Below are 26,762 nucleotides of genomic sequence, written 5' to 3' on the forward strand. Positions count from 1 at the left end.
CAACACTCCAGGCAAGGGGTGTCTCAGTCACCAGCAACACTCCAGGCAAGGGGTGTCTCAGTCACCAGCAACACTCCAGGCAAGGGGTGTCTCAGTCACCAGCAACACTCCAGACAAGAGGTGTCTCAGTCACCAGCAACACTCCAGGCAAGGGGTGTCTCAGTCACCAGCAACACTCCAGACAAGGGGTGTCTCTGTCACCAGCAACACTCCAGGCAGGGCGTTACAAGGCTTCATCAGCTGCTGGTCTCCATGGACTCCTCCTGCTCCATGGGACGGTCATCTTTATTCCTGAAAGTAGAAGACACGATACCTTCATTACATCCACAGGATCTCTCTACAGGACGTCTCTGCAGGACGTCTGCTGGTCTGGCAAAGAGGATTTAACTTTTTTTCAAGATAGATTATATTAAGATTTTAGAAATACCTAACTGTCCTAATAAAAAAGGTAAGAGGGTTAGTGTGCATTATATTGTGCTAGATCCACTTGTTCACAGGGCTGTGTATTGGCCAAAAACATTTATTTCAATATATTGCGATGCGGGTTGGACCGTGATTAACACTGATTGTACATGCAGAGCCTGTTTCTTACATACTGAAGTAAATAATACTCAGCATAGTCAGTTGTGGTCATTTTGTAGTCATGGATACAGGGGAGATAACAATGTGAGGTAAATCACTTACATGTTTCGGGCGTTTTGTAAAAAGATTTCAAAGGGAAACATCAACTGTGAAGGAATTTCTGGGTTGATTTTAGGTTGAATGATGTAAATAATAACAAAAATTGTTTTATTTTCTTACCCAATATACCGGATAACAGAAAAACAACTGCAATATATACTGTGCCAAAATAGTAGGGGATAGTTGGAATCATGAAGACAAATCTTCTGATCTATATGGTACTGGTAAATGAAATGATACGATCATATCTTCTGGGGAGCAGGCCATCAGACGTAATGGGTTCTAATGGCTGGACTGATGGGATGGTGGCGCACTTGGCGTTAAAGAGGTCATGACCAAATTTGGATTTTGCAGACTTTATCAATATCAGGTAAAAACCACCTCTATTGGCCAGAGATGCATGAATTCTTCGAGGCGTGCTTCTGATGAGTCGACCAATGTCAGCTTGACTCCTGTTGTTCCACCCATCAGTCAGGACAACACCAAGATCATTGAGAGTGGTGGATGGACTTTGATGTTGACGTACGACGTGCCATTGATGTCCAGACGTGGTCAATGGGGAGGGAAGGTCAGGACAACACCAAGATCATTGAGAGTGGTGGATGGACTTTGATGTTGACGTACGACGTGCCATTGATGTCCAGACGTGGTCAATGGAGGGAAGGTCAGGACAACACCAAGATCATTGAGAGTGGTGGATGGACTTTGATGTTGACGTACGACGTGCCATTGATGTCCAGACGTGGTCAATGGAGGGAAGGTCAGGACAACACCAAGATCATTGAGAGTGGTGGATGGACTTTGATGTTGACGTACGACGTGCCATTGATGTCCAGACGTGGTCAATGGGGAGGGAAGGTCAGGACAACACCAAGATCATTGAGAGTGGTGGATGGACTTTGATGTTGACGTACGACGTGCCATTGATGTCCAGACGTGGTCAATGGAGGGGAGGTCAGGACAACACCAAGATCATTGAGAGTGGTGGATGGACTTTGATGTTGACGTACGACGTGCCATTGATGTCCAGACGTGGTCAATGGAGGGAAGGTCAGGACAACACCAAGATCATTGAGAGTGGTGGATGGACTTTGATGTTGACGTACGACGTGCCATTGATGTCCAGACGTGGTCAATGGAGGGAAGGTCAGGACAACACCAAGATCATTGAGAGTGGTGGATGGACTTTGATGTTGACGTACGACGTGCCATTGATGTCCAGACGTGGTCAATGGAGGGAAGGTCAGGACAACACCAAGATCATTGAGAGTGGTGGATGGACTTTGATGTTGACGTACGACGTGCCATTGATGTCCAGACGTGGTCAATGGGGAGGGAAGGTCAGGACAACACCAAGATCATTGAGAGTGGTGGATGGACTTTAATGTTGACGTACGACGTGCCATTGATGTCCAGACGTGGTCAATGGGGAGGGAAGGTCAGGACAACACCAAGATCATTGAGAGTGGTGGATGGACTTTGATGTTGACGTACGACGTGCCATTGATGTCCAGACGTGGTCAATGGGGAGGGAAGGTCAGGACAACACCAAGATCATTGAGAGTGGTGGATGGACTTTGATGTTGACGTACGACGTGCCATTGATGTCCAGACGTGGTCAATGGGGAGGGAAGGTCAGGACAACACCAAGATCATTGAGAGTGGTGGATGGACTTTGATGTTGACGTACGACGTGCCATTGATGTCCAGACGTGGTCAATGGGGAGGGAAGGTCAGGACAACACCAAGATCATTGAGAGTGGTGGATGGACTTTGATGTTGACGTACGACGTGCCATTGATGTCCAGACGTGGTCAATGGGGAGGGAAGGTCAGGACAACACCAAGATCATTGAGAGTGGTGGATGGACTTTGATGTTGACGTACGACGTGCCATTGATGTCCAGACGTGGTCAATGGAGGGAAGGTCAGGACAACACCAAGATCATTGAGAGTGGTGGATGGACTTTGATGTTGACGTACGACGTGCCATTGATGTCCAGACGTGGTCAATGGGGAGGGAAGGTCAGGACAACACCAAGATCATTGAGAGTGGTGGATGGACTTTGATGTTGACGTACGACGTGCCATTGATGTCCAGACGTGGTCAATGGGGAGGGAAGGTCAGGACAACACCAAGATCATTGAGAGTGGTGGATGGACTTTGATGTTGACGTACGACGTGCCATTGATGTCCAGACGTGGTCAATGGGGAGGGAAGGTCAGGACAACACCAAGATCATTGAGAGTGGTGGATGGACTTTGATGTTGACGTACGACGTGCCATTGATGTCCAGACGTGGTCAATGGAGGGAAGGTCAGGACAACACCAAGATCATTGAGAGTGGTGGATGGACTTTGATGTTGACGTACGACGTGCCATTGATGTCCAGACGTGGTCAATGGGGAGGGAAGGTCAGGACAACACCAAGATCATTGAGAGTGGTGGATGGACTTTGATGTTGACGTACGACGTGCCATTGATGTCCAGACGTGGTCAATGGAGGGAAGGTCAGGACAACACCAAGATCATTGAGAGTGGTGGATGGACTTTGATGTTGACGTACGACGTGCCATTGATGTCCAGACGTGGTCAATGGAGGGAAGGTCAGGACAACACCAAGATCATTGAGAGTGGTGGATGGACTTTGATGTTGACGTACGACGTGCCATTGATGTCCAGACGTGGTCAATGGGGAGGGAAGGTCAGGACAACACCAAGATCATTGAGAGTGGTGGATGGACTTTGATGTTGACGTACGACGTGCCATTGATGTCCAGACGTGGTCAATGGAGGGAAGGTCAGGACAACACCAAGATCATTGAGAGTGGTGGATGGACTTTGATGTTGACGTACGACGTGCCATTGATGTCCAGACGTGGTCAATGGAGGGAAGGTCAGGACAACACCAAGATCATTGAGAGTGGTGGATGGACTTTGATGTTGACGTACGACGTGCCATTGATGTCCAGACGTGGTCAATGGGGAGGGAAGGTCAGGACAACACCAAGATCATTGAGAGTGGTGGATGGACTTTGATGTTGACGTACGACGTGCCATTGATGTCCAGACGTGGTCAATGGGGAGGGAAGGTCAGGACAACACTCAGATCATTGAGAGTGGTGGATGGACTTTTATGTTGACGTACGACGTGCCATTGATGTCCAGACGTGGTCAATGGGGAGGGAAGGTCAGGACAACACCAAGATCATTGAGAGTGGTGGATGGACTTTGATGTTGACGTACGACGTGCCATTGATGTCCAGACGTGGTCAATGGGGAGGGAAGGTCAGGACAACACCAAGATCATTGAGAGTGGTGGATGGACTTTGATGTTGACGTACGACGTGCCATTGATGTCCAGACGTGGTCAATGGGGAGGGAATGTCAGGACAACACCAAGATCATTGAGAGTGGTGGATGGACTTTGATGTTGACGTACGACGTGCCATTGATGTCCAGACGTGGTCAATGGGGAGGGAAGGTCAGGACAACACCAAGATCATTGAGAGTGGTGGATGGACTTTGATGTTGACGTACGACGTGCCATTGATGTCCAGACGTGGTCAATGGGGAGGGAAGGTCAGGACAACACCAAGATCATTGAGAGTGGTGGATGGACTTTGATGTTGACGTACGACGTGCCATTGATGTCCAGACGTGTTCAGTCAGGACTAAGTGCTGGCCATGGCATGACATGGATGTTTTGTTGTTGGAGAAATTGGGTCACAATTCGGGCATGATGAGCACATGCATTCTCATCTTGAAAGATGATAGGTTTCCCTACACATTGTGCAAATATCACCACAAGTGGTGCAATGACGTTGTCCCGGTAGTATTGACCTGTGACTATGACATTGACAATATGGAGCGCAGTCCGGCCAGTCATTGTGATACCACCCCATACCATTAGGGACCCACCCCAAAACTGACCATGCTGCACAACGTTAACGTCCATAAAATACCCATTAGAACGTCTCCAATCTTTATTCCTTTGGATATGGAAGTTGAGAGGGAACCTCCATTCGTCAGAAAACATTACATTAAATCATCTTTCTTTGGACAATCCCTACTTCACTGCCGCCTCTGACACCTTCAAATGGCTCGCAGCAAGTTGTGGGATGACATGTGGAAGTCGTGAAAACAAAAGCCATCTGTGCAGACGATATCTCACCATCTGTGCGACGATATCTCACCATCTGTGCGACCTATATCTCACCATCTGTGCGGATGATATCTCACCATCTGGGCATCTACTCTTACACCAGTTGCCTGTGGCAACCGGTCCCTTATCTGAGTGCCATGGTTCGGACTAATCTATCCAGGAATTGTTGCCCTTGGACGTCCAGAGCGACATCGATCGTCGACATAATGTGTTTGTTGTTATGGGGCCAACAATCTGCTGATGACAGATTAAGAAACATGCAGCGTTTTGGGCAACAATATTCTGACATGTGCCCGTCTGCAACATGCCTATGGCAAGGAAACATTCAGCACGTTGAAAACATCGCATGATCTATGCTGTTGCTTCCCTAATGATTAAATGTCTTTAATAACGTGTCTTTGAGCGGTTGGTTCCATGAAAACAATACGCATCTGCTCTCAACCGTGTCTGAGAGACAATGGTAAATCAAGCATACCGCCCATTGCACGTGCTGTCCGAGGTCACAAACTTCATGACTGTCTTAATGTTGTGTGTAGGAGCTTCAGAAATGTTCGTGCCACATAAATCATTTACTTTCATTGCCAGACATTGGTGTATTTGCTTGTCTTTTCACCTCAAAACTAAATATCTCCCTACTATTTTTGCATAGTATACATCATTTGAAAAGCGTACTGTGCAGTCCTACTTGTTATCAATCACACCTAAGTCACACTTTACAATAAGGGCATACAGGGACCCATACACAACATTTCACATAGAAGTACAATAGCATATAACTTTTACAAATAATTTATCCACATATGGAAATAAAGTTTACCTATATGAAAACATACTTTCTATGTGTTTTTATGCCATTTTATTAATCGTATTAATAAAATTTAAAAAACAAGCACATTACATATTTCCCTTAATTTCCAACATGCATCGACATTCCATTATAAAGAGAAGTTAAAAGGTGTGGGGAAATAAGAATATATTTTCAGTGCAATGGAAAAAGTCTTATCATATGAAGCAGCTGTAAAATCTGCACAAACACCTGGCAACAGCATAACCTTCAAATGAAAATCTAAAAATATGTAAATCAGTAACCGAAAATGAATGTTTTACCAGATGTTTGTAATGTACATGCATGTAAATGAGCTGGGTTCTAAGACTTTCTCATGTTCAAATATTAGGCCACTGCATGACAACCTCTAAAATCAGCCTCTTTGACAAATTTTATACTTCTTGCAGAGGATAAAACTAAGGCGGCTTTATCTTGAACACATTGTGTTATTTGTATACTGTAGACAGGCAGCCCGATACAGAGTTTCCACAGACACATCTTAGAACTTGTGATTGGAAGTGGAGCAGCCTAGTTCTCAAGGAAAATGCAACAAATTCTTACTTCTCATCTGCCAGTTTCTGGTTGAGTGACTTGAGGATGATGTCTTTGTGCTGAGTCTGCATATGGCGGATCAATGTCGACTCCTTCGCATACTGTCGGCGGCAGTGACCGCACGATAACATGCTCTCTTGGCTGTGTGCTGCACGAATGTGCCGCTTCAAATCCCCTACAACAGAAGACGTGACTGAATGATAACATGCTCTCTTGGCTGTGTGCTGCACGAATGTGCGGCTTCAAATCCCCTACAACAGAAGACGCGACTGTATGATAACATGCTCTCTTGGCTGTGTGCTGCACGAATGTGCCGCTTCAAATCCCCTACAACAGAAGACGCGACTGTATGATAACCTGCTCTCTTGGCTGTGTGCTGCACGAATGTGCCGCTTCAAATCCCCTACAACAGAAGACGTGACTGAATGATAACATGCTCTCTAGGCTGTGTGCCGCACGAATGTGCCGCTTCAAATCCCCTACAACAGAAGACGTGACTGAATGATAACATGCTCTCTAGGCTGTGTGCCGCACGAATGTGCCGCTTCAAATCCCCTACAACAGAAGACGTGACTGAATGATAACATGCTCTCTTGGCTGTGTGCTGCACGAATGTGCCGCTTCAAATCCCCTACAACAGAAGACGCGACTGTATGATAACATGCTCTCTAGGCTGTGTGCCGCACGAATGTGCCGCTTCAAATCCCCTACAACAGAAGACGTGACTGAATGATAACATGCTCTCTAGGCTGTGTGCTGCACGAATGTGCCGCTTCAAATCCCCTACAACAGAAGACGTGACTGAATGATAACATGCTCTCTAGGCTGTGTGCTGCACGAATGTGCCGCTTCAAATCCCCTACAACAGAAGACGTGACTGAATGATAACATGCTCTCTAGGCTGTGTGCTGCACGAATGTGCCGCTTCAAATCCCCTACAACAAAAGACGTGGCTGTATGATAACATGCTCTCTTGGCTGTGTGCTGCACGAATGTGCCGCTTCAAATCCCCTACAACAGAAGACGTGACTGAATGATAACATGCTCTCTAGGCTGTGTGCCGCACGAATGTGCCGCTTCAAATCCCCTACAACAAAAGACGTGGCTGTATGATAACATGCTCTCTTGGCTGTGTGCTGCACGAATGTGCCGCTTCAAATCCCCTACAACAAAAGACGTGACTGAATGATAACATGCTCTCTAGGCTGTGTGCCGCACGAATGTGCCGCTTCAAATCCCCTACAACAAAAGACGTGACTGTATGATAACATGCTCTCTAGGCTGTGTGCTGCACGAATGTGCCGCTTCAAATCCCCTACAACAGAAGACGTGACTGTATGATAACATGCTCTCTAGGCTGTGTGCCGCACGAATGTGCCGCTTCAAATCCCCTACAACAAAAGACGTGGCTGTATGATAACATGCTCTCTTGGCTGTGTGCTGCACGAATGTGCCGCTTCAAATCCCCTACAACAAAAGACGTGACTGTATGATAACATGCTCTCTAGGCTGTGTGCCGCACGAATGTGCCGCTTCAAATCCCCTACAACAAAAGACGTGGCTGTATGATAACATGCTCTCTTGGCTGTGTGCTGCACGAATGTGCCGCTTCAAATCCCCTACAACAAAAGACGTGACTGTATGATAACATGCTCTCTAGGCTGTGTGCCGCATGAATGTGCCGCTTCAAATCCCCTACAACACAAGACGTGGCTGTATGATAACATGCTCTCTTGGCTGTGTGCTGCACGAATGTGCCGCTTCAAATCCCCTACAACAAAAGACGTGGCTGTATGATAACATGCTCTCTTGGCTGTGTGCTGCACGAATGTGCCGCTTCAAATCCCCTACAACAAAAGACGTGGCTGTATGATAACATGCTCTCTTGGCTGTGTGCTGCACGAATGTGCCGCTTCAAATCCCCTACAACAAAAGACGTGGCTGTATGATAACATGCTCTCTTGGCTGTGTGCCGCACGAATGTGCCGCTTCAAATCCCCTACAACAAAAGACGTGGCTGTATGATAACACGCTTCCAGTCCCCAAGCCTGTAGTAAGACCCGACCGCTGTGGTGGCTACACTCTGTGACCTGGATGACTGTGTCACCATACCCATGGGTCATTCACTGATGATGCAGTCAGCTCACCCGACCCTGACCAGATTGTTGCTGACTGCTGCATCAGATTGTCCAATTCCCCAAAGGCCACTTTTATATTACTTGCCTTATGGATCCATCGACTGTAACATTTGTTGAAATAAATTCAGACTAAATTCAGGTTTTGCATCTTTTATCCTGCCAATATGCTGATAGAAAATTGCACCAAAAAATTGATTTTCTTAACTGAAGTTGACACATATTGAACATGGGAGTTAAAATGAAGTTTGTTGTTGTTCCTGAAATTGCTTAGATGTATTCGTGTGGCCTAACTGAAGATATTTTGAACATTACATGCTCTATAAACAATGTGAGTGATTACCAAGGTCTCAGCTTGTGACCCTTGCTCTTTGTTAATTGTTTGTTATTTGAATAACTTCCAAAGAATTCAGCTTCTGGGCCAACCATTGCCAACAACAGCTGGGTGCAAATATTCATAAAAAATGGTTAATAAAAAAAACTCTAACTCCATTCAATTCTAACAAGCATAACATACATCCAACAGCTGTAACTCATTGTTAGGTGAGGCGGGAGGCTCCTGTTTGTGCAGATAACAGATCTCACTCAACTGGAGCATTGAGATGGGGATGGTGTTGTAAGGACGGTCCAGCTCCACCACCCCTGTGACTGGTAGTGGTCCTTTGTTCACTGTGTGAGAGTGTGTGTGGATGTGTGAAAGTGAGGGTGGGTGTGTGAGTGTGAGAGTGGGAGTGTGAGAGTGAGGGTGGGGATGTGAGAGTGTGTGGTTGGGTGTGTGAGGGTGTGTGAGGGTGAGAGTGGGGGTGTGAGTGTGAGGGTGGGGGTGTGAGAGTGGGGGTGTGAGAGTGGGGGTTTGAGGGTGGGTGTGTGAGAGTGGGAGTGTGAGGGTGGGTGTGTGAGGATGTGAGTGTGAGAGTGAGAGTGGGGGTGTGAGTGTGAGGGTGGGGTTGTGAGAGTGGGGGTGTGAGTGTAAGAGTGGGGGAGTGAGTGTGAGGGTGGGGGTGTGAGTGTGAGTGGGGGTGTGAGTGTGAGGGTGTGAGTATGAGAGTGGGTGTGTGAGAGTGGGTGTGTGAGAGTGGGGGTGTGAGTGTGAGAGTGGGGGTGTGAGTGTGAGGGTGTGAGTATGTGGGGTTGTGAGAGTGTGAGTGTGAGTGTGGGTGTGTGAGTGTGGGTGTGTGAGGGTGGGGGTGTGAGAGTGTGAGAGTGAGGGTGGGAGTGTGAGGGTGTGAGTGTGAGAGTGCGGGTGTGAGAGTGGGTGTGTGAGGGTGGGAGTGTGAGAGTGAGGGTGGGGGTGTGAGAGTGAGGGTGGGGGTGTGAGAGTGGGTGTGTGAGAGTGGGTGTGTGAGGGTGGGGGTGTGAGTGGGGGTGTGAGTGTGAGAGTGGGGGTGTGAGAGTGGGTGTGTGAGGGTGGGGGTGTGAGAGTGGGGGTGTGAGAGTGGGGGTGTGAGAGTGGGGGTGTGAGTGTGAGAGTGGGGGTGTGAGTGTGAGAGTGGGGGTGTGAGAGTGGGTGTGTGAGGGTGGGGGTGTGAGAGTGGGGGTGTGAGAGTGGGGGTGTGAGTGTGAGAGTGGGGGTGTGAGCGTGAGAGTGGGGGTTTGAGTGTGAGAGTGGGGGTGTGAGAGTGGGTGTGTGAGGGTGGGGGTGTGAGAGTGAGTGTGGGGGTGTGAGTGTGGGGGTGTGAGTGTGAGAGTGGGGGTGTGAGTGTGAGAGTGGGGGTGTGAGAGTGGGGGTGTGAGAGTGTGAGTGTGAGAGTGGGGGTGTGAGAGTGGGGGTGTGAGTGTGAGAGTGGGGGTGTGAGTGTGAGAGTGGGGGTGTGAGTGTGTGAGTGTGAGAGTGGGGGTGTGAGTGTGTGAGTGTGAGAGTGGGGGTGTGAGTGTGAGAGTGGGGGTGTGAGTGTGTGAGTGTGAGTGTGAGAGTGGGGGTGTGAGAGTGGGGGTGTGAGAGTGGGGGTGTGAGAGTGGGGGTGTGAGTGTGTGAGTGGGTGTGTGAGAGTGGGGGTGTGAGTGTGTGAGTGGGGGTGTGAGTGTGAGAGTTGGGGTGTGAGAGTGAGAGTGGGGGTGTGAGTGTGAGAGTTGGGGTGTGAGTGTGAGAGTGGGGGTGTGAGAGTGGGGGTGTGAGTGTGAGAGTGGGGGTGTGAGTGTGAGAGTGGGGGTGTGAGAGTGGGGGTGTGAGAGTGGGTGTGTGAGGGTGGGGTTGTGAGAGTGGGGGTGTGAGAGTGGGGGTGTGAGTGTGAGAGTGGGGGTGTGAGTGTGAGAGTGGGGGTGTGAGAGTGGGGGTGTGAGTGTGAGGGTGGGGGTGTGTGGCTGTGTACGCTGCTCTCAGGACAGTCCTGGTCCACCTACCTGACTGGTAGTACTCCTTAGTGCACTGTGTACACTTGAAGGGCCGATCCTTGCTGTGGAACCGCATGTGCACGACCAAATCACTCTTCCGAATATAGCCTGGGGAAACACAGAATCACGAATACCACAGATATTAATTTAGAAGTGAAATCAGTTGCAACAAAACAGTGCATTTGTCATGCATTATATAACCACCCACGTTGTTTTTTAAACCATGACACAAAAACATTTTTCAAGGACTCATATTAAACTCCCTCCATGAGGTCAATGTCCACTCTATACCGAACTCTGAGTCGCTATATGGCTGAAAAAATGCTGATTCACCCACCCCAAACTCTGATTCCCATAATTTTCTTTCAGTTGAGAAATCTTAACATGTTTAACCATGTTAACAGCGATAGAAACTAACTGTTTTTGTCTACTGGTCCTTATAATGATAACATATAGCAAAACCCTCAAAAATGGCAAATTTCTACTGGTCCTTATGATACCTTAACTATTGGGCAGTTTGGCAAGGACTATAGGACGGACTAGTGCCAATTTCTAACGCTGGCTTAGGTAAAGGCTATGACAGCAGTAAAATCTGTTGAAAATGGGACAAAGCCTCGAAGTTATGGCACAAACAGAAGACTTAGTGTTGAAACCATGGTAACGTGTGCAGGATTTCAGAATGATCGAAGACATGATGTGGTTTCAGTACAAGGACTTCTGTTTCTAGAGCATACAGGAACAATCCAGTGTTTCTGTCCTCCGGTTTATACCAGACATTGACCGGTAAAATGTGTCTGATAACTCTGAAGGTGGACAGTCCCAGAGTCCTGTAGAACTTTCCACTGAAGAACGCATGTCATATGCTGTGAATTGCTGAAGAACGCATGTCATATGCTGTGAATCACTGAAGAACGCATGTCATATGCTGTCAATCGCTGTAAATATTAAATCACTCTGTTTCAAACGTCACCTGTCTTCAAACACCTGATTGATTCGGTACTTTTTTTGCAGTTCCTTGAATGAGCAGCCTTGTTTTGGCGCAGTTCTCTACATTATCTTACAGGTCTCGACATTATCTTACAGGTCTCGACATTATCTTACAGGTCTCTACATTATCTTACAGGTCTCGACATTATCTTACAGGTCTCGACATTATCTTACAGGTCTCGACATTATCTTACAGGTCTCTACATTATCTTACAGGTCTCGACATTATCTTACAGGTCTCTACATTATCTTACAGGTCTCAACATTATCTTACAGGTCTCGACATTATCTTACAGGTCTCTACATTATCTTACAGGTCTCGACATTATCTTACAGGTCTCTACATTATCTTACAGGTCTCTACATTATCTTACAGGTCTCTACATTATCTTACAGGTCTCGACATTATCTTACAGGTCAGCATTAAAGCTCAAAGAGTAAATGAAACCTTGAACCTATTCAAAAACTAGGAATGCTTGTCAAATTATAGAGTTCACAATATTTTACTCTCTAAAATATTTCCTTTTCATAATGACATGGGCACCACAATTCTGAATGACAGACTGTTCTAACAGGTGTACAGTATTCCATGAATAGGACTCCAAGTGTGGACTGCCAAGTCGGCAGCTTTGATGACGTTTCACCTTTCGATATAACACGACGATTGACTATCAATATGACTGTGTGAAAACGTGTCTTACATAGATCTCTTGTCAGCTGTCATGAGACCAGTAAATTTTAGCCAATACTGGTATTTTTGTTTACTACCAACCCACAAGAATGGCAGATAAAACTGCCACCAGAAACCCTGGAATAAACTTTGTGTACCCCTGTACATTGTCTCAGTACTAGAATGAGTGAGTGAGTTGGGTTTAACGCCACTTTTAAAAGTATTCCAGTTATATCACCGGGTATCAGCTTAATGTGGGAGGAAAGCCCGAAGTGATGCAGGTCTCAGACGTTTACCACTTCGGTGAAACCCATCAGCACAGGTATGGATGGTGCTGACAAACCTAGAAACAAATTGGGGCAAACCTGGATTAGAACCCACATCATAGGTTTCTGACGTGTCCAAGGGACGCAACTCTGCACAGCGAATTGCAGCGCTCAGTACTAGACTCGGGCCTTACCTTTGCCACACACTTGACACTTGTGAGGCTCCTGCTTGGTGTGGATGAGCATGTGTCTCTTCATGTCACACCTCTGGATGAAGCTTCGCTCGCAGGTCGGACATTTGTACTTGTTCTGTGAGCATGGAACAAAACAGATAGTGCTTGCAGGGATGTAGCTAGGATAACTAAGTCCCTCTGACAAGTAATTGGTATTTTCTTCACAGTTCTTATTATCTTAAATTCAGAGATATTTATTTAACACTGCATTCAGTGCATTATCAGTGTTTAAAATACCTACCCATAATGCAGTGTTTAAAATACCTACCCATAATGCAGTGTTTAAAATAACTACCTGCCTGGCAATCTGAGACGGTCTATTTTGCTGACTGAGATCAGTTATGAAATGCTGCACGCCCGATGATCGGGCTATTATTGTATACCCTAAAATACCTAAGCATTCTAGTTTTAATTCAATGTAAGAGGAAACTTAACTGTAAATGTTAAACACATTATTGATGGAAAAAAATATTAATGAGTTAAAGTTACTAAGTTGACAATCCACCAATTTATCGTTGTTTTCTGAGAACCAACATTAAACAGTACTATTCTTATGTTTACCCTTTTCTTACTTATGATCGTAAGTCTACAAAATTATGGACTGGCAACATTTTATCTGGTCTGGTAACTATGCAAAGTTGCCAGTCCGGTTGTCTGACAGCAATTTTGAGGAATTTCATACACAGGCATTATATACAAGTAAGGATTGAAACCTCGGGTTCTTATATCAGAAAGGTGAGGTGAAATGTGATTTAACATCACGTCCAAGATTATTCTACAGATATAGCAATGGCCATGTGCTTGTACTCGTTCGGACTGATGCCAATTTATACTGCTAGACCACTGAGACACCATGCCACAGTTTAACATGAATACCTGACTCAGACACAGTATAATTACTCCGAGCCAACCAGTCCTTGTTTTAGCCCTTAATGCCCAGTGCCAGAGAGGGTAACAACAAGTACCATCTTTTGGTACAACAAACCGGGGATCAAACCCGGATCTTCCACTTTACCACTAGACCACTGAGATCAGTGCACTTCTACAAAAAACTTTACATGCTTTAGTTATAACAACACAACAGGAATTTGGGATTTTTTTCTGACATTTTCTGTAAGCTTGGGGACAATTATCAGCCTATGAGCAGGATTACATACATTCCTGCCTTACGTATTCATTCCAATGCTCTTGTGATATCAAAAAATGTATCAATACATAGGATGTTTGTCTTTTCAAATATTCTTATTATTATGTATTTAATTGTATCATTTTCCTGATTTTACCATAGTGTCATTGAGGTAGACTAAAAGTATACTCCCTAGGGAACTGAGAATGAAAATCAAGTTGGTAGTAGTAGTAGTAGTAGCAGTAGTAGTAGTAGTAGTAGTAGTAGTAGTAGCAGCAGTACATTATTTTACTCAAGTTGCATAACATGTTATTTCACCTGAATGAAATATAGTATTTCATCACTAAATGCATAACAATAGATAACATTCTGTTTACTGAAGCGCAATTCCTGTCAATATGTATGTGAAGTATAATGTGTATTGTGAACAATCATTTTAGTTTAAATTTGTGCAATAAATAAACTCTGTAACTGACACATTTTGTTAGCTTACATTTCACAACCATGACATTTGTACTTTTAGGGTTAAGACATAAAACCTAAACTAATAACAATGTGAGCATAACACTAACCTTTCAGTCAACCCGTTGAACCTATGAGAAATATTCTATGATATCCCGATTCACAATTTAAAGGTACAAACAGGAGACTAACTATGAATAACTCAGCAATATTCCAGTTTTTCTGTAAATCATGTCTGAACCAGACAATCCAGTGATTGATATCATTAGCATCAATAAAATCAGTGAGCCTGATAACCCAATCTCGTAAGTCGCCTCTTACGACAAGCAGTCACCTTTTTACAGCAAGAATGGGTTGCTGGAGACCTATTCTGCTGAATTAAGCGTTACATTCTACACAACATCTCCTAAGGACCAAACTAGTCACCTTTAGTCGAAGGTGTGGTCCTTAGCAAATATTGAGCGGTACATATCATTACATCCCCATACCTCATTGTTAACCTTGTGAATTTTCCGATGCCTCGTATAATTCCCCAGCACATCAAACTGAGCACTACACAAGTCACACTTGAAGACCTTGTCCTTGTCCACAACTCGTTTATACTTTTTCCTCGTTGGTGAAGTTTGGGGAACAATGTCAGCCAACTGAAGAGGAGGTTCGTCTGTGCCATGACTCTCCCTGTCAGCCCTCTCTGCGTCCATGTCAACAGCTTCCACATCTAATAAGTCGTCTGCAGAGTCTTCAAGGTCGGCATCTGTAATGTCATGGCCCAGGTCTTCCGTCAGAGTAGTCGTGATGTTCTGACAGTACAAGATATCTTTGCTGGAAAAAGCACTATTACGGATTAGATGCACTAAAACTGGTGTAGATTTCTCCTCACACGTCATGGGCACAGTCACCTTTATCTCTTTGCCATCCGTATCTTTAGGCAGAATCGGAACTTTGTGAGACGGCAGCTCCTTGACCAGCCTCGACCCTTCCTGAAGTCCCTCAATGATCAGTGTGGAAGGAGCACAGTGTTTCCTCACCTCAACTGTCCTTGCAACTTCTTTACCATCATTTGGTTTGTTTTCCTTTTGTGCTTCTTTAGCTGCCGCCCTGTCCTCGATCTCCTGGAGCTCCTCAGAAGATGAGCACTGGAGTATTGGCTGATCGGGTGCCAGTGTCATGAGGTTGGTCAGGGGGAGGCAGTCTGAGAGCTGTTTTGTTGGGGTCACCCCTCCATTGGATGGCAAGTCCTGAAAACTGAACAACTCTGAAAAAGAATTGGATTCTGAACCTTCAGACTTTGAAAGAATCATTCGTTTCACTGAGCTTTTGTCCAAATCGCTGTCTGAGACAACCCGAGGTATTTCTGTTTGTATTATGTTTGTTGAACCTGAGCAGTTGTTTTTCATTAGAATGTCTTCTAATCTAAGGAATGAGGTAGGATTAGCTTCGTGTGTGTCTTCTGACTTTAACACCATGTGCGTCCCTTCATGCAGTGCACTAGAAACCTCAGTCACTTCTGTCATATTGGCAACGCCTTTCGAAGAATTTGAAGATCCAAAAGGAAAATGTATTCCATCCTTGTTTGAGTGTTCCTTACCAAGCAAACTACTCCCCAGGGATGTCTGGCAATAAGATGAAGGCATCGGTACCGTCACAGTTTCAGTGTAGCATGCGCTACTCTTGCAGATATCAGTGGAACCCATCTTAACCACGTCCTGGACAGAAGCAGTAGCCATTGATTGTACAGACGAAGTAAGTGTGACCGGCTTCACTAGATTGAGAATGTCTGGGTTGATATTGATAGGTGGTGTGTTCAGCACCCAGATTCCTGCAGCGGCCGGTGTTACAGATACCGAGTTCATTCCGGACTGTGAAGACTCGGACTTCTTGGCATTGAGCACTGCAGACACCAGTGTCTGAGCGGTCATGTTTCCTATCACCACCGGTCCGGCGTTCAATGGACTGAGAAGCTGGACCCCCGGGACATGGCCATGGCTGGAGCCTCCTGTTGAAGCAGCTGTTAATGATGGGATGGCTGAAGTGACAGAGATCGGCAAGGAGCTATTACTGGCTGAAATAGCTGAAGCCGATGAGACGGATACATTGTCGAAACAAGATGGTGGGCTACACGACAGACCCGTCTCAAAATTTGGTGTTATTGACAGTTCAAGGTCATCAGGGTCGTCACCTTCTCTGACCAGAGAATAGGAAGATCCTAACACTGAATCAGGGTCAAACTTGGAGGATTCACCAAAGTCCAAACCAATATCCGAAGTGATCTGGTCTGCCTTATCATCAGACAGTGATGGGTTGAGCAGCCTCGAGATGTCAGCCGATGGACTGTCTGCAGCATCATGGAGACTTGACACCTCCGACAGGCTGCTGCAGTTCATTTCGGAAACAAGCAGAGTTATCTTTCCTTTGTCATACCTGCTTTACGGCCATATCTCTGCAACAGAAGAGGTTACCAATATTTTGTGAATAAGATTCAGTCAAATATTAGAATTTGATGTTTTCTCTCCACAGATTTAACAACAAATTTGACAGTGGCCAGCAGGGCTTGCTCCTTTCAAAAGCTACTTGCCCTTCTCCAAACTAACTAAACTAATGTTGGAGGACACGACTGAGTTACACAGGGGGCTCCCAATATTTTAGAACTCCTCACCCCTAAAAGATCATTTCCTGCACTCTTGTGATTAAATATTGGCTTCCATATTTGCATTTCGTGGCGATTTTATAAGCACATAAGATGTTGTTGAACAGTCAGAACATTACAAAATGGCCGCTTGTTGTGTCACTCTATTGATATGATCTTTGAGTTAACCATTCACACGACCTCATACCCCCTAAGTATTTTTTCATCAAAACTGCATGATTCACAAGCAGTGTCTAATTAAAGCAATTTTGACAAGCGCGACAGGCCATTTATTTTATGTTTCAGCAAGCCTTTCGTAATTTGAAATGGCCAGCGGGCCAGCAGTTAAATCAACCCCTGCACTGAACCTGGAACAGCAGTGTTGAAATAGTGAGTGAGTGAGTGAGTGAGTGAGTGAGTGAGTGAGTGAGTGAGTGAGTTTTAACATTATTCCAGTTATATCACTGCGCATCAGCTTAATATGGGAGGAAAGCCCAAAGTGATGCAGGTCTCAGACGTTTACCACTTCGGTGAAACCCACGAGCAAGGGTATGGTGCTGACAAACCTAGAAACATAATTGGGGCGAGCCGGGATTCAAACCCACAATCATAGGTTTCTGGTGGCCCAAGGGACGCAACTCTGCACAGCGAATTGTAGTGCCTTTGACAACTGGGCCACCCATGTCCCAGTGTTGAAATATAACATGATATTCCAGGAAATGTGTCCAACTATGTAAAATGTGACCTTCTAGGCGACAGACGCGCTGACAAACCACAATGCTTTTAAGATCTCTTTTTCAAGTATATTTACATCAGCAAGAGATATTTAACACCCGTTTCCTGATGTTCATGGGAAGTATGTTTGAAACATAAACTTGTTGATAAATATTCTCTTTCAGTTTATTTATAAGTAAGATAACACGATTCCCCTCGGGTTCTTATGAGATTTCAAATTCTTATTCTTGGGATGCACCTCAGTTTATTCCTCAGGCGAGGGTTTTAAATCTCAAAAAGGCCTCAGACATGTTTTATCCCCCACACAATCAGTGGTTGATCCTCTACATGGTGTTGTAATGGCTGATCTCATGTGTCCATCATTGATTGTGGAGGAGAATGCCGATTTATGTAACAAAACAAAAGAGATGAAATACCAAAGGATTATATCCAATGAATCACAATCTCAAACTGATACAAGACATCGAAGACTCACAATAAAAGCTGATATTGACAAACGGAGATGAAAAGTATAGAATAGGCACCTTTGCCATGTTTGGTTTGGTTTGGTTTGTTTGTTGTTTAACGCCGCACTCAGCAATATTCCAGCTATATGACGGCGGTCTGTAAATAATCGAGTCTGAACCAGACAATCCAGTGATTAATATCACGAGCATCGATCCATGCAATTGGAATCGATGACATGCATCAACCAAGTAAGCGAGCCTGACCACCCGATCCCGTGAGTCGCCTTTTGCGGCAAGCATTGGTTGCTGAAGACCTATTCTACTCCGGAATCTTCACGGGTCCTTTGCCATGTAAATCGTAACATTGGGCATTATTTTGCCATACATACACAGGTCTTACGCGACACATAACTGTGCGTCCAGCACGCACAAATGTAAAGGTGGTGGTGAGTTCGGCTTTACGCCGCTTTTAGCAATATTCCAGCAATATCAGGGCGGGGGACAGCAGAAATGGGCTTCACGCATTGTACCCATGTCGGGAATCGAACCCGGGTCTTCGGCGTGCCGAGCTAACGCTTTAACCACTAGGCTACCCAACCGCCCCCACAAACGTAAAGAATAGCCTCAGAAATAGTAAGCACTGTACTGTAAGATTCGATCACTACTTTAATTATCATGACTATAGGACCTCAATAACATCTGTCGATAATTTAGTAAAATGAATGTGTCCATTTTATACATTTGTGGGTACATTACCATGGTTACCAGCATCATGTTTTGTTCTATTTATGAATTTCAATTAACACATTCATGTTTCATATGGCTTCTGAATTCAAAATTTAGAATCAAACAATACATCGTGATACGTATCGCAATATGACCTTGTGCATGGCAAAAATTGTGATACACTTTTTAACCTCCAGTAACCATCCCTATTTTAGACATTATTGTCCTGAGTGAGAATGTGACTGTTTCACACAGCAGTCAGCAATATTCCAGCTATATCACGACAATTTGTAAATAATCAGCAACCAGTGACAGAAAGCATTGATCCACATCAATAACAAACCATCAGACAAATCACAGACCACACACAATACCACTCATATTTGTCAATGTGCCCAACAAGACATACAATTACAAATGGAGTCATATTAATTTATGCATACACAAAACATGGTCAGCCTACAACTTTAGCCAACAGTCCAACGACTGTATCTAATAAAATTCTGTGCGTCTGCTAAACTCAGCTAAAGGCGATCATAGTACATACAATAACATAAAATTTTTGATAATGATGGTAAGATGGTAAGGCCAGCAGACTCGAAGGTTTTTGCACTGATTGCCTAGTTTTAAAATGGGTTCATTTTCTAGGACATTGAGAGATTGTCATCCAAAATGTACAAACGATTAGGTGAAAATTGGTACCATTAATGCTACAGAAGAATGTTCTATCAAAAACTGTTAAAATCGCGGAAATATCCCACAGCCATTTGTCTCTAGCATAATTAATGAGTGCATGGGTGAGTATGGTTTTACGCCGCTTTTAGCAATATTCCAGCAATACCAGGGCGGGGGACAGCAGAAATGGGCTTCACACATTGTACCCATGTCGGGAATCGAACCTGGGTCTTCGGCGTGACGAGCTAACGCTTTAACCACTAGGCTACCCAACCGCCCCCACAAACGTAAAGAATAGCCTCAGAAATAGTAAGCACTGTACTGTAAGATTCGATCACTACTTTAATTATCATGACTATAGGACCTCAATAACATCTGTCAATAATTTAGTAAAATGAATGTGTCCATTTTATACAATTGTGGGTACATTACCATGGTTACCAGCATCATGTTTTGTTCTATTTATGAATTTCAACTAACACATTCATGTTTCATATGGCTTCTGAATTCAAAATTTAGAATCAAACAATATATCGTGATACGTATCGCAATACGACCTTGTGCATGGCAAAATATTGTGATACACTTTTTAACCTCCAGTAACCATCCCTATTTTAGACATTATTGTCCTGAGTGAGAATGTGACTGTTTCACACAGCAGTCAGCAATATTCCAGCTATATCACGACAATTTGTTAATAATCAGCAACCAGTGACAGAAAGCATTGATCCACATCAATAACAAACCATCAGACAAATCACAGACCACGCACAATACCACTCATATTTGTCAATGTGCCCAACAAGACATACAATTACAAATGGAGTCATATTAATTTATGCATACACAAAACATGGTCAGCCTACAACTTTAGCCAACAGTCCAACGACTGTATCTAATAAAATTCTGTGCGTCTGCTAAACTCTAAAGGCGATCATAGTACATACAATAACATAAAATTTTTGATAATGATGGTAAGATGGTAAGGCCAGCAGACTCGAAGGTTTTTGCACTGATTGCCTAGTTTTAAAATGGGGTCATTTTCTAGGACATTGAGAGATTGTCATCCAAAATGTACAAATGATTAGGTGAAAATTGGTACCATTAATGCTACAGAAGAATGTTCTATCAAAAACTGTTAAAATCGCGGAAATATCCCACAGCCATTTGTCTCTAGCATAATTAATGAGTGCATGGGTGAGTATGGTTTTACGCCGCTTTTAGCAATATTCCAGCAATACCAGGGCGGGGGACAGCAGAAATGGGCTTCACACATTGTACCCATGTCGGGAATCGAACCCGGGTCTTCGGCGTGACGAGCTAACGCTTTAACCACTAGGCTACCCAACCGCCCCCACAAACGTAAAGAATAGCCTCAGAAATAGTAAGCACTGTACTGTAAGATTCGATCACTACTTTAATTATCATGACTATAGGACCTCAATAACATCTGTCAATAATTTAGTAAAATGAATGTGTCCATTTTATACAATTGTGGGTACATTACCATGGTTACCAGCATCATGTTTTGTTCTATTTATGAATTTCAACTAACACATTCATGTTTCATATGGCTTCTGAATTCAAAATTTAGAATCAAACAATATATCGTGATACGTATCGCAATACGACCTTGTGCATGGCAAAATATTGTGATACACTTTTTAACCTCCAGTAACCATCCCTATTTTAGACATTATTGTCCTGAGTGAGAATGTGACTGTTTCACACAGCAGTCAGCAATATTCCAGCTATATCACGACAATTTGTTAATAATCAGCAACCAGTGACAGAAAGCATTGATCCACATCAATAACAAACCATCAGACAAATCACAGACCACGCACAATACCACTCATATTTGTCAATGTGCCCAACAAGACATACAATTACAAATGGAGTCATATTAATTTATGCATACACAAAACATGGTCAGCCTACAACTTTAGCCAACAGTCCAACGACTGTATCTAATAAAATTCTGTGCGTCTGCTAAACTCTAAAGGCGATCATAGTACATACAATAACATAAAATTTTTGATAATGATGGTAAGATGGTAAGGCCAGCAGACTCGAAGGTTTTTGCACTGATTGCCTAGTTTTAAAATGGGGTCATTTTCTAGGACATTGAGAGATTGTCATCCAAAATGTACAAATGATTAGGTGAAAATTGGTACCATTAATGCTACAGAAGAATGTTCTATCAAAAACTGTTAAAATCGCGGAAATATCCCACAGCCATTTGTCTCTAGCATAATTAATGAGTGCATGGGTGAGTATGGTTTTACGCCGCTTTTAGCAATATTCCAGCAATACCAGGGCGGGGGACAGCAGAAATGGGCTTCACACATTGTACCCATGTCGGGAATCAAACCCGGGTCTTCGGCGTGACGAGCGAATGCTTTAACCACTAGGCTACCCGACCGCCCCCGCACAATTAATGAACGACTGGTTCCGTTATATAATCACCCTTTGCACACTGTGCACAAGACCTGCACTGAGTTGCCATGGTTACTTTGGAGTTTTCTATAGTTTTGGTGTTATGTACAAGCAATCTACACTACTATCCACCAGAACCTACATCATGTAAACATCATGGCACCGACCAAATGCTTTATTTCAGCAGAGACCATAAAATTTTATGGTCTCTAATTTCAGTTACTTTTCTATAATCATAAAATATTTAAAAACTCCCCAAACAGTTAAATACATAACAGTTCTAACTTGGGTTACAAACAGGTTACACATTGAACATGACAAATAACACAAGCAACTCAATTTCAGTACCGAAGTCATGTCACCAATTAAATTAATGATTGTGTCCATCAGAATATGTTTCGGCCATTAATGGCCATCAGTAGTGTAATATGCTGCATCTGAATGGCACGCTTACTAATGACATTTTCAATATCAACCACATGTGGCATTCAGGCCATATTTGGGCAACACCCATTAGATAATATGTAAAATACACCCACAGATATCCATGTTATAATTGCCGACTCAATTACTATTCGGAAGAGTCCATTTTATCCCTTCTAACAACAACATAATAATGGTTAAAAATGTCAGAAATATATTTAAGAAAATTATTCCCCCCCCCACAAGAAAAAACATTTCCTGAAGATATTTTATTTGTGTGTGTTGTATTGATTATTAATTTTAAGTTCTGGATTTGATCATGTTGATAAAATACTACACTGCCCACGGACACCCCTGGAAAATAATGGATTCTTCTGAAGATAAACCGGTACAAATAATGCCTATCTACCACAAAATGAAGTTTTCGGTGGCATTTTCCAAATTAATCAACTTGAAGGAAGGTGAACAGCTTGACCTGTTTTGAGGTTCAGGAATAACAGGTGAGCTGATTTTGATATCAAATCACATGTTTTAGTATATTTTTTTATATATTTCTTATATTGACAAAACATGTTTCTTTCAGTTCACCACAAAATTAACACTAGTACCTATTTCATGGCCACCTATGTCAGAACACATCAAGTAATGACATACATCATTTGACTTTATCAAACCACAAACACATTTTTTAAATCCACAATTGTGTTTCTTATATGCTGGACACTTTCATTCTAATACAGTAGCTATTTTTCAAATAATAATTTGGCAATTAATAATTTATTGAACTTCCGAAATGGAACAGTCATGATAGAACCTGTTGTATGTAACTAGTATTTAAGTGTGTATTTATATGTGTATTTATATATATATACCTAATAATGAATGAGTGAGTGCGTGGTGAGTTAAAATTTAGTGTCAAATTGGCAGTATTTCACACATATCATCAAGGATCATGTTGGGAATTTTCTGATGTGGGCCCATTTAGCACTGATAAGTGAAATTTGGAACAATTCATGTGATGCCTATATAATACTCTGTTATAACGCTCCACTGCTTTTGAGTGAGTGAGTGAGAGAGTGAGTATGGTTTTACGCCGCTTTTAGCAATATTCCAGCAATGTCACGGCGGGGAACACCAGAAATGGGCTTCACACATTGCACATTGTCGGGAATCGAACCCGGGTCTTCGGCTTGACAAGCTAACGCTTTAACCACTAGGCTACCCGACCGCCCCCCACTGCTTTTGAACACGTGGGCCTTTTTTCAGATTAATGGGCCCAAAACCCAAGGGCCCTTCCTAGCATTATCCATGTATCATGGCATCTCCTTTATACAACCATTGTCTATGTACAGAAAACATCTCCGACTAATTATCCCCGTGTTGTGGGTTTTCAGACGCCAAAGAAATTCATCATTTTCTCATTAACCACAAGAATAACTTGTAAAACCTCTCACTCACCTTATCTTAAAAACAGGCCACAATCTCAGTGTTTACAATGAATGTGTGATGACACATGGCCGTCCGAAAACCTGTGATCTGACGATATGTTAAAAAAACATTATTACTAGGAGTGACACGGTTCATACATTTTCACCAAACAATTCAATACATGATACGCTACCTATGTTGCCATTTATTTATCAATTTGTGCTTGTGCTCATCAACCTATTCCTTTCACAGAAACTGCTCATCCCGCCAACATTAGCATGGAACCGGAATCTTCCTTCACTTTTCCTGAGGTCAACCTGCGGAGACGACAGCTGGAAATATTTAGCAAAGTAAGTTCCTATTCTGCAGTGCCCACTGAGGTGCATGAGTAGGCAATGGCGAAAGAATGCCAGTCAGCACTAATCTAGCTTTATCATCGTGGCCTATCATCATGGTAATGTAACAGTATGTTTTTGTTCAAGAGGTTAAAATCTGTTAGTCGTGAGATTTGTTTTAAATTGTTCCTAAATTAAACTGGAAAAGAATTACTTGAGGTCTTACCCACAAGACTTGTCCATGGGACATTAAAAAAAGAAAATTGTATATTCATCCATTCACAGATTGAAATAAGGCATTTTGAAGGAGTAACATAAAAAATATCTTGTTTCAATAAAAATGTCAGCCTCTTCCGCCAAATAATAACAACCCAAAGCTTAGCATTCTGGCAGAGACAATCTTCCCCTGGCAAAGATGATGGAGAAGACATATTCGTGTCAACAAAGACAGGCAGCGGTAACGGGGAGACAAAATGTGGATTTGAGTATCCGTGTCTCATCACCCGACTTGGGACTCCTGGTGTGAAGTTGTATGACGTGTGTACTGCTGATGAGAGTTACTTGTCCTTTTCAACATGTTATATAACTTATCTCGATTACATCTATACTGTACCTTTCACAGCCCGAATGCTACTTGTGCTATTTTTAGCAACAGGGGATTTCCAAAAAGAAGTCATTTTGAAAGATAACAGTAACCAAAGCCATGAAAGCAGTAGCATTGGAAACAGACAGAAGACTATTTTCAGTAGCTATTCCGTGAACATCTTGACCAGAACAAAAAACATCAATACATCTATTTAATAGCATTCTGCCTATGTTCATATTGTGGAGTCATTGAACGTATCATTGTATAATGGATCCAAAACATATTCCAATGTTGGATGCCATGTTGGCTTCACCGTGTTCACCCACAGGAATACGTAGCTGTGTGCACACAAATGTATCATCTCTCTCTGCGCGGGTGCATGTGTATAGTTACATATTCCTGTGCTTCACCATAGAAATTGAGTGTATCCCTGTGTCATGGGTTTTCAGATGCTTAAGAAACAGTTGCAGTTGTAGTTTTCTCTCTAACGACATGAACACTTTTATTCGCTCATAAAAAAACTTTCTCTTAAAAACAAGCCATCCTCTGAGTATTTACAAGTTCTGTGTGATGCTACACCCCCCGTTATAGCACAAGTATGTCCGAAAACCCATGATCCAAGGATATAATATATCATGATATATAGACTATTATACAAAATGAACATTTTATTTAACACCATACTTTATTTAAGTGATTCCTTCAAAATAATAATCTATAATGTGTCAATCTAGAATAAGGAATTTGCATACCGACGTATATAATAATGTCACGTGATAAGTTATATCTGAAAGTATTTCTGCACACTTCAATGAAGACCTTTTACCGAAGACCACATCGTTAAACTGCCTCCGACCTCACTTGCTTACGTCTGCAGTGTTCACAGTTGTTACAGAAAAAAACACACAAGTCAGATGACAATGTAGAATAAAACGTACAAATAACATTCGCCGTGAATACTTACGCAATTTGCAGCTATGAGTATCTGTTTCAACTTGAAGTTAGGTTTGTTTTGATGTTTTCTTCGCGGAATAAGTTTGGTTTTCAAAGCTCCTGGCGGCAAGTCCACCAACACATGGAAGAGTCTTTTCGCTTTGAAAAGAAACGCCGCATGGTTGAGTCACGCATATCCATTTACAATACTGGCTCAGGCATATTTCAGAAACACGCAAAGAAAACGTTCATCCCATCTGACGAATACATTTCGAGAAACCTAAAGTCCACGAAAACATCATTTACGTGGCGGAAGTATACACCAGGCTCCTCACAGCGATAGCCCGTTCCCGGAGCTCTCTATACTATGTTACCGAGAGCGTAACGAAGGTGTCACGCGCTGGGAAGGAGCTTGAGTATACACAATGGAAGGGAAGCAACTCTCGTCAATCACAATTTCACAAACCTCTAGGTAAACTGATCGATCATTTCAAACCTTGTTGGAGATTGATAACACATAATGATATATCTGCACAAAAACACGGAACAATCCATGAAATATATCCATGTTTCAGTACATATTTCGTATAAATCGTTTGAATTAATTGTCTTAAGACACATGTGATATTTTTTGTATTACAAGAAATTCTGTTTGACTGCCATTCTATAAGTTGGTGAATAAGTAAGAAAAACGTCGCTATATGCAATAAACCATAACCAATTATCCATAAAGTAGTACGTTTTTCTTTTAAAAAATGTCGAAATAACAAGCTTCCTTTACTTGGAAACACATTTTGTTTCTCCAGACACAGTAGTATTTTTTATCATGATTTGGCTTCTGCGATATTGAAGACAGCCTAAAAGCTTAGATTAAGCATCTTGCCTTTGACATTACATTACATTTTTCACTGGAACTTGTATAATAAAGAATAACCTTGTTTTAGATAGCCCGGGTGACACATATCCCGAATTGACA

General features: G+C 43.1%; 1 protein-coding gene across 1 annotated transcript; it reads right to left on the reverse strand.

Moving 5' to 3' along the window:
• LOC139452796 (uncharacterized) lies at positions 1–26,096 on the reverse strand. Its single transcript, XM_071234410.1, has 6 exons — positions 25,818–26,096; positions 14,923–16,874; positions 12,808–12,922; positions 10,700–10,798; positions 6,234–6,399; positions 1–291 (listed from the first exon to the last, which is right to left on the reverse strand). Exons 2-6 carry the CDS (start codon positions 16,816–16,818, stop codon positions 237–239), a joined length of 2,331 nt encoding a protein of 776 aa, XP_071090511.1. The 5' UTR covers positions 16,819–16,874; positions 25,818–26,096; the 3' UTR covers positions 1–236.
• Positions 26,097–26,762: the final 666 nt, after the last annotated feature.

This window comes from Haliotis cracherodii, unplaced genomic scaffold, assembly GCF_022045235.1.
Source record: "Haliotis cracherodii isolate W230 unplaced genomic scaffold, xgHalCrac1.p SCAF_9, whole genome shotgun sequence".
Lineage (NCBI taxonomy): Eukaryota > Metazoa > Mollusca > Gastropoda > Lepetellida > Haliotidae > Haliotis > Haliotis cracherodii.

Bases quoted from the DNA above. Each gene is read 5' to 3' on its own strand.
- LOC139452796 (XM_071234410.1), bottom strand. From the start codon at position 16,818: ATGAACTGCAGCAGCCTGTCGGAGGTGTCAAGTCTCCATGATGCTGCA. The intron at 12,923-14,922 runs GTATGGGGATGT...CCATGCTCACAG, and splicing joins TTCACAAGGTTAACAATGAG to AACAAGTACAAATGTCCGAC. The intron at 6,400-10,699 runs GTAGGTGGACCA...CTTCTGTTGTAG, and splicing joins TAAGGAGTACTACCAGTCAG to GGGATTTGAAGCGGCACATT.